At 34.9% G+C, this 17,584-nt stretch overlaps 1 protein-coding gene across 1 annotated transcript in view; it reads left to right on the forward strand.

The window, feature by feature from the left end:
- The window catches only part of ANK2 (ankyrin 2), a 241,025-nt gene that overhangs the window by 192,937 nt on the left and 30,504 nt on the right, over window positions 1-17,584 (forward strand). Inside the window, 7 exon segments of the mRNA XM_017847754.1 lie at window positions 32-236; window positions 2,416-2,512; window positions 6,259-6,487; window positions 7,594-7,719; window positions 10,462-10,584; window positions 12,846-12,878; window positions 14,862-14,883. Of these exon segments, the coding sequence (XP_017703243.1) occupies window positions 32-236; window positions 2,416-2,512; window positions 6,259-6,487; window positions 7,594-7,719; window positions 10,462-10,584; window positions 12,846-12,878; window positions 14,862-14,883 (835 nt within the window).

Genomic DNA, 17,584 nt, shown 5'->3' on the forward strand with positions numbered 1-17,584 from the left:
TATATATGTATGTGTGTTTTACTTTGAAAAGGCTCAACCTATGCACACTGAGCTGGTTAAGAAGATCCTAGGCAATAAAGCTACCTTCAGCCCTATAGTCACTTTGGAACCTAGAAGAAGAAAATTCCACAAACCAATTACCATGACCATTCCTGTCCCCAAAGCTTCAAGTGATGTCATGTTGAATGGTTTTGGGGGAGATGCACCAACCTTAAGATTACTATGCAGCATAACAGGTGAGTCACATATGACTGTGTTAGTAGAGAGTTCTGAAAAAAGAAACAGATTATTGTAAATATTAAATTACCTTTGTCATAAGATGTCTGCAGGGTCACATGCATTAATTCAGGGAATACATTTTAATTAACTAGGGAAATGAAGGGTGAAAGGAAACAACTATTATTTACTAAATAAAGTCTGTATGCCAAACTGTTAGATATTTATATGCGTTGTCATTCTAATTTCCACAATAACCCTGTGAGGAAACTTTAACCCCATTTTACTGAAAAGGAAACCATGGTTGAAAGAAGTTCTATAACTTGCACTATAAATATTTGGTGGTGTTGGGATTCAAAACCATACCCATATGTCTGCAAAGTTCAGGCTTCAAGTCTTCACTGAAGAGATCACTAAATCTGCTGGGGAAAAAAAAAAAAGTGTCTTGAGTAATTATACCCAATAGTTCAAACCAAAGTATTATGTTATGGAATTGGTTATGTCTTTATCATTGATCTATTGAACTAACTTTAGAAAAACAAGTTAAAGATTTTCAATGGTTAACCGATTTTTGGTCTTTTCAATTGGTGGTTGTGTAGTTGCTTTCAGACAGCTACCAAACTCTCCAAAGACATTCCCAGAATGTTGGTAGTCTCTTCATAACAATGCCACCACAAATAGTGAGAGGCAAAAAAAATCACATGAATAATGTGTTCTAGGGCTAAATAATTTAACTGATAATTTCTCTATTTATCAATAATTACATGGTGTTGATATTCAGTAAATATTAGTACTATTATTAGTAAGAACAGTAATTGTCCCTGGATGTTTTGGTATTGTTAGAATTATATTTTTCATGTCTGTTTCGTATTGGCAGAATGTTCACCTTTATTTTGTTTTCTTTAATTCACCCTTCTTACTAATATGTTTCTTGTAGTTATGATAGAGAACCACAAGATTATTCCATAAGTTTAATAATAAGACAAAATTTTAAAATATATATACCATAATGACTGGGAGGAAATCATATGCTTCACTTATGATCTCTTTCCCAATTGCTCAGTTTTGGTTATTACTATCATTTCTGGGTGTCTTTCCCATAATTCCTGCCCCATACATATATGGTTAACCTTCTATAATGTGCAATATAATGTCATGGATGTGAAACAGGTAAGGCAGAAGAATATCTGTGATACGCCCTGCCCTTATAGTGAGTAAATAAAGACACTATAGGGGCCTAGACACCATCTACTCTATTTATTCCAGCCCAATGTCCTTAGACAGATTCCTCATAAACATTTCTGAAATTTAATTAAAATTATTTTGAAAATTAACAAATAATTTAATGTATTAATTGTTTAAAAACCTAAACATTTGAGTTTTTGTATTCTTCTGTGTCATATAGTTATGCTGAGTATGTATTTTAAAGGCCTACTAGAATAAACTTCCATAACCTTTCTTTGATAACTTGTTCTCTTCTTTAAGAAACTTTAGAGTCAAGACTTTCCTTCATTTCAAACATATATTCCTCTTACAGCCCTTTGAACTAAAATTTTGTCCTTATCTATGTGATCTTAATTTCTCAGTAGAAATGAAAGGCAGTCACCATCAGCCTTCATGGTAATTTTTCAATGTAAAGGGGTCATCCTTTGGCATTCATTTATTTTTTTCATTTACCTTGCAATATTTGTTGAGCTCTTACTATTTTACAAACTTTTCTTGGCCAAACTTTTATTGCACATTGAGAGGAAATTTTTTGAAAACAATTGCTTAAAATATGAAGTTTGGGAACAAAAGAATATTTAGTTAGAATAGTTAAAATATTCACTATTTTAACAAAGTGTTCAGCTCCTTGGTTGGTCAAAGGATATTTTAAAATAATCAACTGTATACAATTCAAAATTATCTTCAGAGCCTAGCAATTATAATAAAAGCTTCAGAATGTCAGGCAGAGAACAGAAGGCTTAATAAACACTTATTTAAATAACTACCCTAAAGCTTAGTTTCTTGAGTGTTAGTCTGCTGTTTGTTTTCAATGTGTCATTTTTTAGCATGTAGGTTTTAATCATTTTGTTTTCAATGTGTCATTTTGAGGGGTTGGATTGGGCTGGTGAACACAGACAGAACCACAAAGACTTTATTTTAGAATCTAGAGTCTGGAGTTTTGCCTGATTTTTTTCAACAATCGTATTATTTCAGGTGGAACCACTCCTGCTCAGTGGGAAGATATTACAGGAACTACGCCATTAACATTTGTCAATGAATGTGTTTCCTTTACAACAAACGTGTCTGCCAGGTATCGTTATATAGCACAGAAAAGCCCACTATGATATGTTCCCTTCCAAAAAAACTGCCCTTTGTTTTGTTTTATTTTGTTTCTTTATTGTTTGAAGTTATTTTTTCATTTGATTTTAAATATGGCCTGCCTTTGCTTTAATATTTTAAACTAGATCTGTCAGCAAATAGAACAGTGATAATACAGTAACAAAGTACTACCAATCCGATTAAAATCTAAGGAAAAGGAGTGATTGTCTGCTTTGCCTGTATGATTCTTGGTCAGTAGCAGTTGCTGCTTTTTCTACTTCCAAAGTCCTTAGGAATGATAATTTCCTGTTGTCAGCAAAATAGCCTGAACTACTTTTCCAACAGAATCATAACAGCACAAATCTCACTATGGTTTCTCTAAAAGGCTTAGAGGCTTCAGTGGCTCTTATACACATTTCTTATTTATGTATTATGCATCTTTAAAACGGTGAAGCAATCTAGTTTTATTGCTTATGCACACATTAACTCAATTGATTAAAGTTAATTCCCATTCGTTTGGTCTTTAATTGATTGATAAGCATTGTTACCGCTCTTTAACTTGACATTACAACTTTGTGACTTAAGTAGGGCAAGAGACGTTATGCCCATTTTACAGATGAGAAAACTGAAGTTGAGAGTAATTAAAATGTACATTCCTATTTGGGGTGAGGTAGAAAAGATAAAAGTGCACGAATAGTTAAGTAATGGCATAGCAATAGTTGGGTGTGGTGGCACATATTTATAGTTCCAGCCACCCAGAGACTCAACTATTGAGTCTACAGTTCTGTGTTTCAATGTGTTTTGCCAATTTAGCATCTATACTGTAATCCAGAAGATGACGTGTTCTGAATAAGAGATATAGACCAGAGGGAGTAAAAGAATGAGAGAAGGGTGTTCAAATTGGGATAGCTAGAGAGGGTATCTGAGAAGAGGTGACTCGAGACGTGTTGGAACCTAATAGGCAGATAAAAGTGAAAAAAAGAATAACATGAGCAAAGATGCAAAGATAGAATGAGAAGGTGTAGTGAGGGATAGCAACAATTATCCATGTAGTCTATAATTCAAAAATAATGCTTGAGGCTGGGCCTGGTGGCTCATGCCTGTAATCCCAGCACTTTGGGAGGCCAAGGCAGGTGGATCGCTTGAGCCCAGGAGTTCAAGACTAGCTTTGGCAACATAGTGAGACACAAAAAAGATACAAAAATTAGCTGAACATGGTGGCGCACACCTGTAGTCCCAGGAACCAGGGAGGCTGAGGTGGGAGGATCTCTTGAGCCCAGGGAGGTCAAGGCTGCAGTGAGCCATGATTGTATCACTGCACTCCAGTCTGGGTGACAGAGACGTTATCTCAAAACAAAAACAAAACAAAACAAAGCAAAGCAAAGCAAAACAAAACAAAACAACAAACAAACAAAATGTAGGACTATTGGTTGGCAACACTTTATAAAAGGTCTTATGGGGTAGATTAAGAAGTGATAAATCACCATAAATATATACAATTTTTATTTGGCAATTTAAAGATTACCAAAAGCCCCAGAACTACATGAAAATAAAAATACTATAAAAAAATAAGGCCAGGCATGGTGGCTCATGCCTGTGATCCCAGCACTTGGGGAGGCCGAGGCGGGTGGAGCACAAGGTCAGGAGATCAAGACCATCCTGGCTAACACAGTGAAACCCCATCTCTACTAAAAATACAAAAAAGTTAGCCAGGCATGGTGGCACGTACCTGTAGTCCCAGCTACTTGAGAGGCTAAGGCAGGAGAATAGCTTGAACCCAGGAGGCGGAGCTTGCAGTGAGCCGAGATCGTGCCACTGCACTCCAGCCTGGGAGACAGAGTGAGGCTCTATCTCAAAAATAAATAAATAAATAAAAATAAAAATAAAAAAATAAAAGCAGTTGCATTTTAAAAGTCAGCTATTTTGTGAGAACATGTAAAAAATAAGTAAATAAAATAAATCCAATTAAAATATCAAAAAAGTGAGGAGGAATTATGTTATTGTACTAATAATTTAACTACCAAACAATTGAAGAAACAGTGAACAGAATTAGATCAGTAGAAAGAGGAAGGTAACCAAGTGCTCGCCATGAGCTAGGAACTATGCTGAACCTTAGAAACATTCTGCTAATTGAAATAAGCCAGACATAAAAGAGCTAACATTACAAGAGTCCACCTATTTGAAGTACAGAGGATAGGCAACTTTATAGAGACAAGAAAGTTTAATAGAGATTTAAAGGGACTGAAGTAAGGGGGAAATAGGAAGTTATTTAACGGGTACAGTTTCTGTTTGGGGTGATGAAGAAGTTCTGGAAATGGATATTGATGATGGTTGCACAACATTGTGAATGTATTTAATGCTACTGAATTGTACATTTAAAATTGGTTAAAATGGTAAATTTTATGTTATATATATTTTAGCACAGTAAGAATAAAAGACAGGTGGTTCAGGAACTTGAAAGAAAGAGAGGGTAGAGAATAAGAAAATTTCATGACTTTAAGATGCGGAAATCGAAAAACAAAATTAAAAAGTGTCAGTAATGATAATTTCAAATTATGGGAAATGGGCCAGGGGAAGGACAGTAATCATGGGCAAAATGTTCTAAAGCACAAGAATATAGAATAAGACTTTGGAAGGGCTGGGCGTGATGGCTCATACCTGTAATTCCAGCACTTTGGGAGGCTGAGGTGGGCAGATCACGAAGTCAACAGATTGAGACCATCCTGGCCAACATGTAAAACCCCATCTCTACTAAAAATACAAAAATTAGCTGGGCGTGGTGGTGCACACCTGTAGGCCCAGCTACTCTGGAGGCTGAGGCAGGAGAATTGCTTGAACTCGGGAGGCAGAGGTTGCGGTGAGCTGAGACAGCGCCACTGCACTCCAGCCTGGTGACAGAGTTCGACAACATCTAAAAAAAAAAAAAAACCCTTTGGAAGTATAAAATAACAAAATGAAAATATTTCCATCTAATGACCTTGACTTTCTTCATGAAGTTAGCTCTCTTAGGGCCTGTGGTGAGGGGTGAAGCTTAAAGAGTGTCATAAGATTTAGTAACATTACTATAGTGAGCAAAAAATTGCCAATCAATGTCACAGACTTAGTTGAGGCTGGAAATCATAAAGTCATTAATTAGAGCCAATAATTTCTTCTATGAATTATATTCAGCAATACTTAGCAGTTCTGGAGCAGTTTTTAAAAAATGGTTGGGTTGATTCCACTTTGGTGATTAGAAAGTTCCTTGGAAAAGAATAACGAGGGGAGGAAAAGCTGGATAGATTTTGTTGAAAAGAGTTTCAGGAAATGAAAAGACAGCTAGGGAGGGGGAATCAAGGAAAATAGAAAACCGTGCGGTGAGATCCTTGTCTTGTGTCTGCTATTGAGCTCACTCCACTAAAGGATTCTAAAACACTAAATATATAGTTCAGAAAATTGAATATTCAGAAGAGTTTCCAAAAAGGAAAATTAGAAATACAATATTTAATAGTTGACCTTAAAAACCTGATGTCTTTCTCTCTTCTCTTCACTCCCTTCTGCCTTCCCATCTATCCTCCTACCTTTCCTTTTTTTCCTGTCTTGCTTTTGCTTTCCTTTGACTTTCTTTCGTTATCTCCCTCTCTCACTTCCTTATTTCCAAGAAGCATTTGTTGACTACTTTGATCATATTGAAGGAACTGATTTTATTTTTCACATGGTATACTTTGAACTTCAGATAACTGACTTTATTTATTTTATTAGGTTCTGGCTGATAGATTGTCGACAGATCCAGGAATCCGTCACTTTTGCATCACAAGTATATAGAGAAATTATCTGCGTACCTTATATGGCCAAATTTGTAGTGTTTGCCAAGTCACATGACCCAATTGAAGCCAGGTTGAGATGTTTCTGCATGACTGATGATAAAGTGGATAAGACCCTTGAACAACAAGAAAATTTTGCTGAGGTGGCCAGAAGTAGGGATGTGGAGGTACTGTACCAAAAATAATAATAATAGTTTATGCCATGCTGTTATACCTGTATTAATAGATTACATTTCAAATATAATTTAATAAATAGAATAATTAAAAAGTAAAAGACCAGTTCACATCTTGATCAGTTAGAAGGTCAGTATCCAAAATCTGCCATTTTTAGTCATTTTGGACCTATTCAGTGGGACTGATTGGTGTATGTGAGGAGGTAAAAGATGATTCCTTTAAAGATTATTTGAGGAAAAATTATGAGTTATTGATAAACTCAAAGTATGTAAGTGACTGTAGTACTTCAGATGTTTTTAGCTTTCCTTGTTGTCCTTATTTTTTAATAGTAACTAAAACAGTCTGGGAAGTATATCCTTTTGCATAAATGTTGAAGCAGGATGTCTAGTGCTTTTCTACATTACTTTTTCTTATTTCAGAATTTTCCATCAGTGTAGGTCTTTGGGTGTTGAAGTCCAGTAACCTGACTCATTATGATGCCAAAAGTTACCCAAGCAGGCCAGGCGTGGTGATTCATGCCTGTAATCCCAGCACTTTGGGAGGCCGAGGTGGGTGGATCACCTGAGGTCACCAGTCCGAGACCAACCTAGCCAACATGGCAAGACCCCATCTCTACCAAAAATACAAGATTAGCCAAGCATGGTGGTAGACGCCTGTAATCCCAGCTACTCGGGAGGCTGAGGCAGGAGAATTGCTTGAACCCAGGAGGCAGAGGTTGCAGTGAGCCAGGATCACACCACTGCACTCCAGCCTGGGCAACAGAGTGAGACTCCATCTCAAAAAAAAAAAAAAAAAAAAAAATTACCCAAGCCTAAGTTAAATTTAGGATTTAAATGTATTTTGGGTTTGTGGAATAATGGGATACAGTTTTTACAATGAGAACATTATATGCTACCATGCATTAATGATTCCCATTACTAGTAAGAAGAGCGAGCGCTGGACATGCTGTGCCACAGATAGAATGTCAGTTGTCAGTTTAAAGATTGTTGTATGTGTATTATAAGAATTTGAAGTTCCAAGTAGTACTACCACTTCTTTGTGTAAACAACAAGTTGTAATTGCAGCTACTTTATTGTTATTTCTCTCTGTTTTCACTCAGGTGTTAGAAGGAAAACCCATCTATGTTGATTGTTTCGGCAACTTGGTGCCATTAACTAAAAGTGGCCAGCATCATATATTCAGTTTTTTTGCCTTCAAAGAAAATAGACTTCCTCTATTTGTCAAGGTAATATATATATATGGAATTTCGTGATGTCTTTTTTTTCAAGATCAAGGAAGAATTTGACTTCCTTTAGTAACAGAAAATTTTTGCTTTTAGTCATCTTCAGAGTTTTCTTTTAACCATATTTGTAATGTTTTACTGCCCTGGGAAACCAATCATTTTATTTTTGAGGTTCAAAGTCAACCTGAATTTTTATAGACTACATTTAAGGATGAGAACAAGACAAATAATAGCCAACTCATTAATTAGGCACAGTGATCAGTATTTTCCAAATTTGAAGGAAAGTCTATTCTATTAAAACTTTTAAATATTTATGCTTAGATTTAAAAATATATGTGAACTTTACATGTGTGGAGATCAAAAGAGTTCTAAGAGGCAACTTTTTATAATAAAATCTCTCAAAAGATCCAGGTCTCACTTAAGCTAGTAAGAAATTATCTCCGATAGAGCTATAGACTTGATATATTTTCATAAATTCATTCAATAAACAGCATAGAGACATGTGTGTGCATCTCTAAACAGAGACAACAAATCCCTAATCCAAGTTAGGGATTTGAAGTGATATACGCAAGTTTCATTTTAGATTCCAATCTCAAAGGGATCACAAATGAATGAATAAGAGATTCAGGAAATAAAAAGGAGGTAATAATTCTACTCTGCTTTATTTTCCAAGCTCGTTTTTCTTGTTTCTCACAATTTATTTCGCTAATCTAGTGGTCCTAACGCTCAATCCTATCAGGTATAGGCTGGCTTCTGTCTTTTTTTTTTTTTTCCAGTCCTACTTCACCTACTCATTTCCAACGGTTCATCAGCAATGACTCTTTTTATTTTAACCCCTTATTTTCTTTCCAAACATGTGTTTGCAAACCTCTTATTCAGTTTTCCCAAGATCTCTACTGAGTCTCTCTCATTGTGCCATTTCTGGTTCAATTGTTTTGCCTGACTGATGACAGATTCTTGCAGATCACCACGTTAAGCAGTAACTGCTCGGGGTAATGGATCCATTTAACATAGACAGCTATATAATTAAGCTAATGTTTGATATCATTGGTGTGCAGAATCATTCTACAAACAACCCAATACAAAATGAGCAAAGTGCTTCAGTAGACATTTATCCAAAGAAGATACACAGATGGTCAACAAGCACGTGAAGAGATGTTCAACAGTGTAGGGAAATGCAAATCAAAACTATGAAGAGATACCACTCCATACCCATTAGGATGGCTATTATTAAAACAAACAAACAGAAAATAAACAAATGTTGGGAAGTATGTAGACAAATTGGCGCCCTAATGCATTGCTGGTGGAAATGCAAAATAGTGCAGTCACTTTGGAAAACACTGCAGGTTTTCCTCAAAAAGTTAAATATAAAATTAGTATATGATTCAGCAATTCACTTCTCAGTGTACACTCACAAGAATTTAAAGTAGAGACTCAATTACTTGCACACCAATGTTCTTAGCAGCGTTAGCCATGGTAGCCAAAATGGAAACAACCCGGAAGTCCAAACGTCCACAAACAAAATGTGGTATACACATGTAGTGGAATACTATTCAGCCTTTAAAAGGAAGGAAATTCTAATTTGTGCTACAATATGGTAAATGAAATAAGCTAGACACAAAAGGACACATATTGTATGGTTTCACTTATATGAGGTACCTAGGGTAGTCAAATTCATAAAGAGGGAAAGTATTTTTTTTAATTTATTTTTTTGACCTCTCCTTGAAATGAAATAAAGATAGAAAGTAGAAGAGTAGTTGCTAGGGACAGGAGAAGGGGAGAATGGGGAATTATTGTTTAATAGATACTAGAATTTCAGTTAGGAAGATTAACAAGTTCCAAAGATGGAAGGTAGTGATGATTATACAACAATGTGAATGTACTTAATGCCACCAAACTAGACACCTAAAAATGATTAAAATGATAAGTTTTATGTTACATATATTTATCGCAATTTTTTAAAAAAGGAATGAAATTCTGACACATGATACAATATGAATGAACTTGGAAAACATTATGCTGAGTAAAATAAGGCAGACACAAATACTATATGGCTCCATTTCTACACGTTCCTAGAATAGGCAAACGTATAGAGACAGAAAGTAGAATAGAGGTTATTAGGGGCTGGGCAAGAGGGCAATGGGGAGCTGTTGTTCAATGGGGACAGTTTCTGCATAGGATGAAAAACGTTCTGGATAGAGGTAGTGCTTATACAACTTTGTGAATGTGCTTAATGCCACTGAATTTTCTGCCTCAAAATAGTAAAAATGGCAAATTGTATGTTATGTATATTTTACCATAATTGTTTTAAGAGCTGAGTAAGTTCTGAAGACCTAATGTATAGCACCGAACTACAGTTAATTGTATGTAATATATTATATACTTGACATTTGCTAAGAGAGATCTCAAGTGTTGTCACCACACAAAGGGGGGGTGAGGTGGTTGATATGTTAATTAGTTTGATACGCTAATCATTTCACAATGTATATATATATCAAATCATCACATTGTACACCTTAAATATATGCAATTTTTGTCTACTGTACTTAAATAAGCCTAAAAAAGAAAGCTGAATGATTTTTAAAAAGGCTTTCCAAATGGTAATAGGAAAAGAGAAAGGAAATCCTTTGAGATCTTGCCTAGCATTAACAAATGAATTTTACTTTCCCTTTTCAAGCATCATCTAGTTAAAGTAAATACTGCACGTCAAATATGGGTGAAGCATGTATGTCTGTCTTGTTCAAGGTACGCGATACGACTCAGGAACCCTGCGGACGACTATCATTTATGAAGGAGCCAAAATCCACAAGAGGCCTGGTGCATCAAGCTATTTGCAACTTAAACATCACTTTGCCGATTTATACAAAGGTATTGTAAAATCTGCTATAGTGCAATTCAGGTAGTGTAGGAATTGATTTTTAAATCTTGTATTAGGCTGTTTTTGCCATTACTTTTGCACTGACTTAATAAAATGAATACAAACGAAGACTGAATGAAAGCACATGTAATAATCACGTTTGATTCTCTGTCAAATTTACAATTTCCACTTAAGAAAAAACGTAGTGCCACCTGATTTCACGTTAAATGTACTTTGATGCAAAGATTCTATTAATACACAGTGGGCATGGAAGTAAGAAAATGTGGCTTCAGATTTAACTTTTTGAAGAAATTTTTAAAACTAATTGGCTTTTCTTCATTATGGTTTTCATGTGCTTTCCTGAAACCATACTAGCACATTTGGCCCTATGAAAATATTAGAGTTCATCAGCCTCTGTTTACTACCAATTCACAGGTGGCTTACATATTATTAAATTCAGAGCCGCCCCGTGATATTTTATTTTTTCTAAGTAATTATTAATCTTCTAACTTATCATATTTTAGGAGTATATAAACTGGTGTGTTGGTGCACACCTGTAGTCCCAGCTACTCTGGAGGCTGAGGTGAGAAGATCACTTGAGCCTAGGAGTTCAAGGGCAGATTAGGCAACATAACTTGTGTAAATTGTTGGTTAGAATAAAAAATAGTAGAAATAGTTGATTAGTAAAAAACATATCGCCATGTTATGAGGAGTAGATTTAAAACATTGTTGAAAAGGAAAAATACATTAATTCTGACCCTAAGTCTACCTACAGGAATTATTTTCTTTTCAAACATCTCTCCGTCATGTAATTCCTTGAATACTCTGATGAAATCAAAGAAGACAACTAAATCAATTAAATGTTGTGGATAATTTATGTTTCATTCTTTTAAACTTTTTTAAACCAATACTTCTTTTGAATAGGAAGCTCCCACATGGCAATCTATAGGTGGATGCAGAAGTTGTCAGTGTCTATATAACAGGCTGGGCAGGGTGATGAGTGGTGGCTGCTGAGGCCTGGAGGGGAAGTAGGGATATATTTAAAATCCTAAATCTTGACATCACAAAACAAAAAATGTCCCATATTTCTTTTTCCACACCACAATTGTTAAATTTTATATTTGCTTAATGAATTATTCTTTGTAAATAGAGATCAACCATATAGAGAAAGGCTCGTAGCATTAGATTTGACATTGTAAATTTTTATTAAATGAATAAAATATTATTTATATATGTAAATATACATGTTATTCCAAGAATTAAAATATAGAAATGGGTATATCAACCCAAATGAGCATAATTTCATTGCATTTTGATGGTGCAGAATGTGTTTTGGGGTTTGTATTGCTGATTAGTAGTGAGTCAGCAGAGGCAGTATGCCAATAAGAACCACAAAGAAATAGGTACTGCTGCAGGCAAGCCACCTGAGTGTTACAGAAAGATGACTGAGCTTTGGCTGATTTCAGTGAGCTTTCAGTGTGCTCTAAGAGAAAGCATTAACTTTATTATTACATTTTATTTCTAAGTCAAGACATAGCAGACACAGCTATTAATGCTGTGATAGTCCAGTACAATTTTCTAATTTGTAACTCAAAAGAAAAAAAAATGCCAGACATTGTATATTGAAAATATACCTTAGTATTTAATAGCTCTTGGCTGGGCACCATGGCTCACACCTGTAATCCCAGCACTTTGGGACACCAAGCCAGAAGGATCGCTTAAGTCCAGGAGTTCAAGACCAGCCTGAGCAACATAGCAAGACCCTGTCTCTATTAAAAAAAAAAAAAAAAAAAAAAGAAAGAAAAGAAAGAATTTAGTAACTCTTTGTTAGAATAATGCTTCTAAATATTGCCTGTGTATTGAAAATTTTTCATCATATATGTAAATATACATGCTTATTTGTAGCTTTTAATATTTTCAACCAATATCTGCAATGATTGGGATATTATCATCACTATTTCTAAAGATAAATGCCATCCCGTTCATTTAAGGTCAACTTTGAGACTGCTGTGGTGACCTAGTGTCTGAAATTAGTATATTTATAATATTGGTTCTTTTGTCTCTTGAATCTATAAACTTTGTATTTAAGCCAATCCTCTTTTCTGCCTGTCTTCTATAAACTGTTAGTAAGAAAAAAAGAGTGTGCTGACTGCATGCTTGCCTGTTGATGCTTGTTGAAAGGGTATTTATTTACTCTTTCCTTTTCTTCTAAATACTCTCTACTCTTCCTTCTCTCTTTTTTCCATCTTGCATGGCATCTTGGGGCGGAAAGGAATCAGAGTCAGATCAAGAACAGGAGGAAGAGGTAATTTTATGACAGTGTCACTTGTTAATGGCTGTGTCATTGCTGTAACCACTAATAAGAGCACATAGTTAACCTGTGTTCTTAGAAGGGGTAGGCGGTTCTTCTTAGTAATTAAAGGGGCACAATTTTGCTTAACCTCTCTAAGCCTCTGTTTTCTCATCTTGTTGAGCAACTTAAGGGAATAGTAAAGTTTCCCTATAAACTGTTGCCATGTCTCTATGCAATACTATATTTCTCCACCAACTACTGAGAGCTAAACCATTATCTCAGGGATTCTTAGTCGGAAGACATCTAGTGGTTGAAACTCTTCTTATACTAAGACATTATTAATGTCTTAATTTTTAATTAATTAATTTTTAATTTACTACATTTAGTAAAATTTACTACATTTTTAATGTACTAAGACACTATTTGCCTTTTAAACTTCTATATCCTCACAAACTATAGAGGAGTCTTCCAGAGTCTATACTACATGTGATGACATTGCCACTCTGGCAATTAATGGAATGTATGCTTGCATACTCTTAGGTTCTAGCATTTTCTTAGCCTTCATTTGTAATACAGGTATCTGTTTATACATATCACACACCATCAGAAGTTTTTTCAGGCTCCTCAGTAATTTTGGGGAGTGTAAAGGGGCCCTAAGAGCAAAGAGTTTGATAAACACTGAGACCAAAAAACTTTAAGAAGCATATAGTTGACTCCTTAGACTATAATATTATAATGCAGAACTATGCTAATAATAAGAATTTCTTATAAAGTGGGATCTTTACTAAGTGTTGCACATGCCTCATCAATATTGATCTCTCACAACCACCTATGAGGTGTTTGTTATTAAATATTACATTATAGATGAAGAAAGCAAGTCTTAGAGAGGTTACCTTGAATAAATAGGTATATGAATTAAACCTGCTTCAATATTTAAAGCAAATGTGTGTTTGTCTCCATTATAAAGATCTGAAAATGCCCAAATATTATGATAGAAATGAAAAACATAATGGGAAAACTTAAAATAATGTATTTGTTTCTAAGATAGACAGATGCATATGTTATTAGTTTTATGTAAATGTTTTCAAATATACTAGTTTTCTTTTTTTAAATGTTATTCCAATGCATTCAAAATAAAAAATATAAAAAATATATAATAAATACACTTATATCCACCAGCTTAAAATGTAAGACCTTACATTTTAAGACCTTACATTACAGTTCAGAAGATGCCCCTGGATTCACTTTTTTTCTGATACCTTGGCAATGGAGCAGGGTGAGAAGGGTGATTATAGACTCACTGTCTTGCCGTACATAGCCATATACACAACCGACTTAAGACTGAAGTCATTATTTCCCTCAACTGCACAGTCACTCTTTGCTTCACATACTCCGTTTCCTTCCTGTACTCAGTGACCCTACCACCACAGCTGTTAAAAATGATAGGGAAGCCAATTTGGCCCTGTTCACAAATCCCTTTTTTCTGTTAGATGATTTTCCTACTGAATACTTTCTGGAACTATTCAGGGCAATAGATCCAGTTCATATTCTTTTCAGTATCTGGAATGCTGACTTATTATTAATGATAATGAAACTACTTCTGTAGAACATATCACCCTAGCATTGCTGTTTCTCATCCTTTTTCTCCACTAAATGGATACTTATTATTTAATACTGACTTCACCCTTTTTCTGACTTATTCCATAATAAATATGTATCCCAACATCAAAACCAGCCTGGGTCGTATCTTCCCAGGATTAACATGCTAGAAAGGACTTTCTACCTGTAGTGTCTAGAAAACAGAAGTTTTTTTCCAAAGTCAGGATAAGAATCATGGAGACTCTCAGGAAAAACTGTAGCAAATTACTCTGACCTTCCTATAGCTATGGTGTCACCCAACATGTATAATTATGGATAGGAGCTTCTTGTGCACACCAGGGGCTATGAGCCAAGGCAGTATTTGTAACCATTCAATTTATGTATGTTTTCTTTCAGATCGATATGACATCAGAAAAAAGTAAGAATTTAAAGAAAATTGAGTTTGTCTGAAAGCTGGCTACCATAAAAAGAAGCATGAATTAAAATGCAAGCTAGTTGCTATTACTAACCACTATAGTAATTAAATTTTTATATTATCCTTATTAATCATTAATATATTTATAAAAGCAGCTTGGCCAGTTAAATTACAAATATACCTGATTTGCAAGCTAATTAGCAGTAAAATGCAATGATTATTCATCTAAGCATTCACTTTCTTTTGACATCCTTGTTAACCCTGGTATTGCTGTTATGCTTGTTTAGAAACCCACCCTACCGTTTTGTCCATTTGTTAACATAACATTGTCATCTCATTATTTTTTAAGCACTGACATGACAGTATCACTTTTTATGTAATGCAAGAATGACTTCTGTAGAGAGCTCATTATTTTTGTAGGATACACCTGCAAAAGTGATACTGTCTAATAGTTCTTAGCTGAAGCTAACCCCATCCAATGCCTGCCCCTTCCCCATCCCACTCTTGCACTTTTACTGTGGTGAAGTGTAACCAACGTCTTTAGAGCTGAGGTCTAACAGACTTCTGTGAAAACTTTCTGGAAAAAAAATAAATAAATAAACAAAATGAAGGGCCACAAATGCAAAATTAAAACCCCTGGATAAAGTTACTAATCACAACAGCATCTTATTATAGGGCTAATTTTAAATAATGATGCAAATCCCAAACCTGATCTAGTAGAGAGAGAACTGTTTTTTACAGACCTTAAAAGAGCTATCTTAGAACTCATTTCAGGTTTGTAATAGCCAATTAACGTTTTAGTTTGTTGGACTGTGTCTAGTGACTCTCTGGCTTCTTATGTGGAAGCTTCAGTTGAATTTTACAGATTTCTGCTTTTGTGCCCCAAACGCTTTTAAAATCTGATTTTAAAGTTTATTGAATATCAATAAATTTTATTTCAGAGTTTATTTTGATTTGCTGTATTTCAGAGTATATTCCTAAAATGAGAAAACTTAGAACCATGTTCAATATGCTCATTTGGCCCTATACAGTGATCTGAGGGCTTTTTTTTAAAAGTCCTAGGACAATGTAATTTACTACCAGGTTATTGAAGTTGCTTTGAATGAGGCTTACCCTCATGTTAAAGCATTATTCAGATCTGGAATATTCACATATTCACATACTGTATCTCCTCAACAAACACAGATTCTCCCAAGAGAAGGCACTTTTGTATATATGACATATCACATTGCCTTCATTGATTCCTTTTTTTAAGTGATTTTACTTTATTCTCTCACTTTCTTCTTCAGAACTACTCCATTTGTTTAAACGGCCTCTTACTTTGCTCCCCGATGCAAACTAGTAAGAATTAAAAATTAATTCATCCATATGGCTCAATTGTTAAAAAAAAAAAAAAAAAAAAGAAAAGAAAGATAAAAAATGTTACCATGTTGCTATAATGCCATGGATTTTCCTGAAGGATTTCTAGGTGTTTTGAGTGTTTCAAAAGTTTTAAATACAGACTCATGTTTGCTTTTGTTTTAAAGATAATCATTAGATAATTTTCATCTAGGTATAAACTAATCTCTAAAGAAGGGCTCTGTGGAAGGGACTCTTACCTGAAGTGTTTTTATGAGCACATTTTAGAAGAGTTTACTGAGTTTTCTTCCTTACCATTAATGGGTATAAGCCCCCACAACCTAAAACTCAAATATACCACCTTCAGCAGCTTATGCATGCTGAAGAGAAATAAGTACACTTTGCCACAGTAACATTTTACATATCTGTTCTAAATTCCTGCCATCCTCCTGCCCATGCGTTTCAGCAAGGCCGCCTCTCCCAGCAGTTTTACTCCACCTTTGCTTTGCATGGAAATAACTTGGCTTACATAAACTGTGTGTGTGTCCTGTGTGACTGTCTCTGACTTGGGTTGCCATGCATCATATTTTAACTTTGGACTCACTTATAAGTTTAATCACAATTGTTGTTTCTGTTGTTTTTCTTTCCTTTCCTTTATTTCCCTCCTTGGTCTTTCCATTCTGTGTCTAAACAAGGAGGTTGCTCCAAGGAAAGGACCATGCCTCTTAGCACCAGACTGTTTGTTTCATTGTTAGGTGTGAATTTCCCTTAGATGAAATGCCGGTTTGCAGCTGATTCAGATATATTTTATATAGTCTTTGTATATTGGTAGAACTAAACATACTGAATTTCAGATTTTTATATGATTGAAAATGTATATACATCATTAGATGTTTTTCTGAGCTTGCTACTACTGGCTTTCTCCTAGAGGAAATCAACTTTCTGCAATTTCTAATGCTTTTTTTCTTATTTTTTCTCCATGGTTTTTTTTTTTTTTTTAACATTGATCTGTAACGTCTGAACAATCTTGAGATACCTCTGTGTAATTTCACTGCGTTCTTTGTTTTGATATGTAGTGTTTTTTTTGTGTGTGTACGTCTTGTTTTAGCTTTGTTGTATGTGTGGATGTGCTACAAGTGAGAAAAATTAAGCAAGTTATTTCCTGCTCATTTTTCCTTTTCAGTTGTTTTTTTTCCGTTAGCCTTGCTTTGCTCTTGTACTCTGAGGCCTTGTGGATCTACCATTCCCAGCCCATTTTGTTGCCCCTCCCACCACCACCACAGGAAAAGACGCTGTGTCGTTTCAGTCCTGATTACATTTGCCAATATCTTTTTTGATTTCCATTTTACTTTCAATGTTTTTCATT

The sequence above is a fragment of the Rhinopithecus bieti genome, unplaced genomic scaffold (genome assembly GCF_001698545.2).
Source record: "Rhinopithecus bieti isolate Rb0 unplaced genomic scaffold, ASM169854v2 scaffold_947, whole genome shotgun sequence".
NCBI classification, from domain to species: Eukaryota; Metazoa; Chordata; class Mammalia; order Primates; family Cercopithecidae; genus Rhinopithecus; species Rhinopithecus bieti.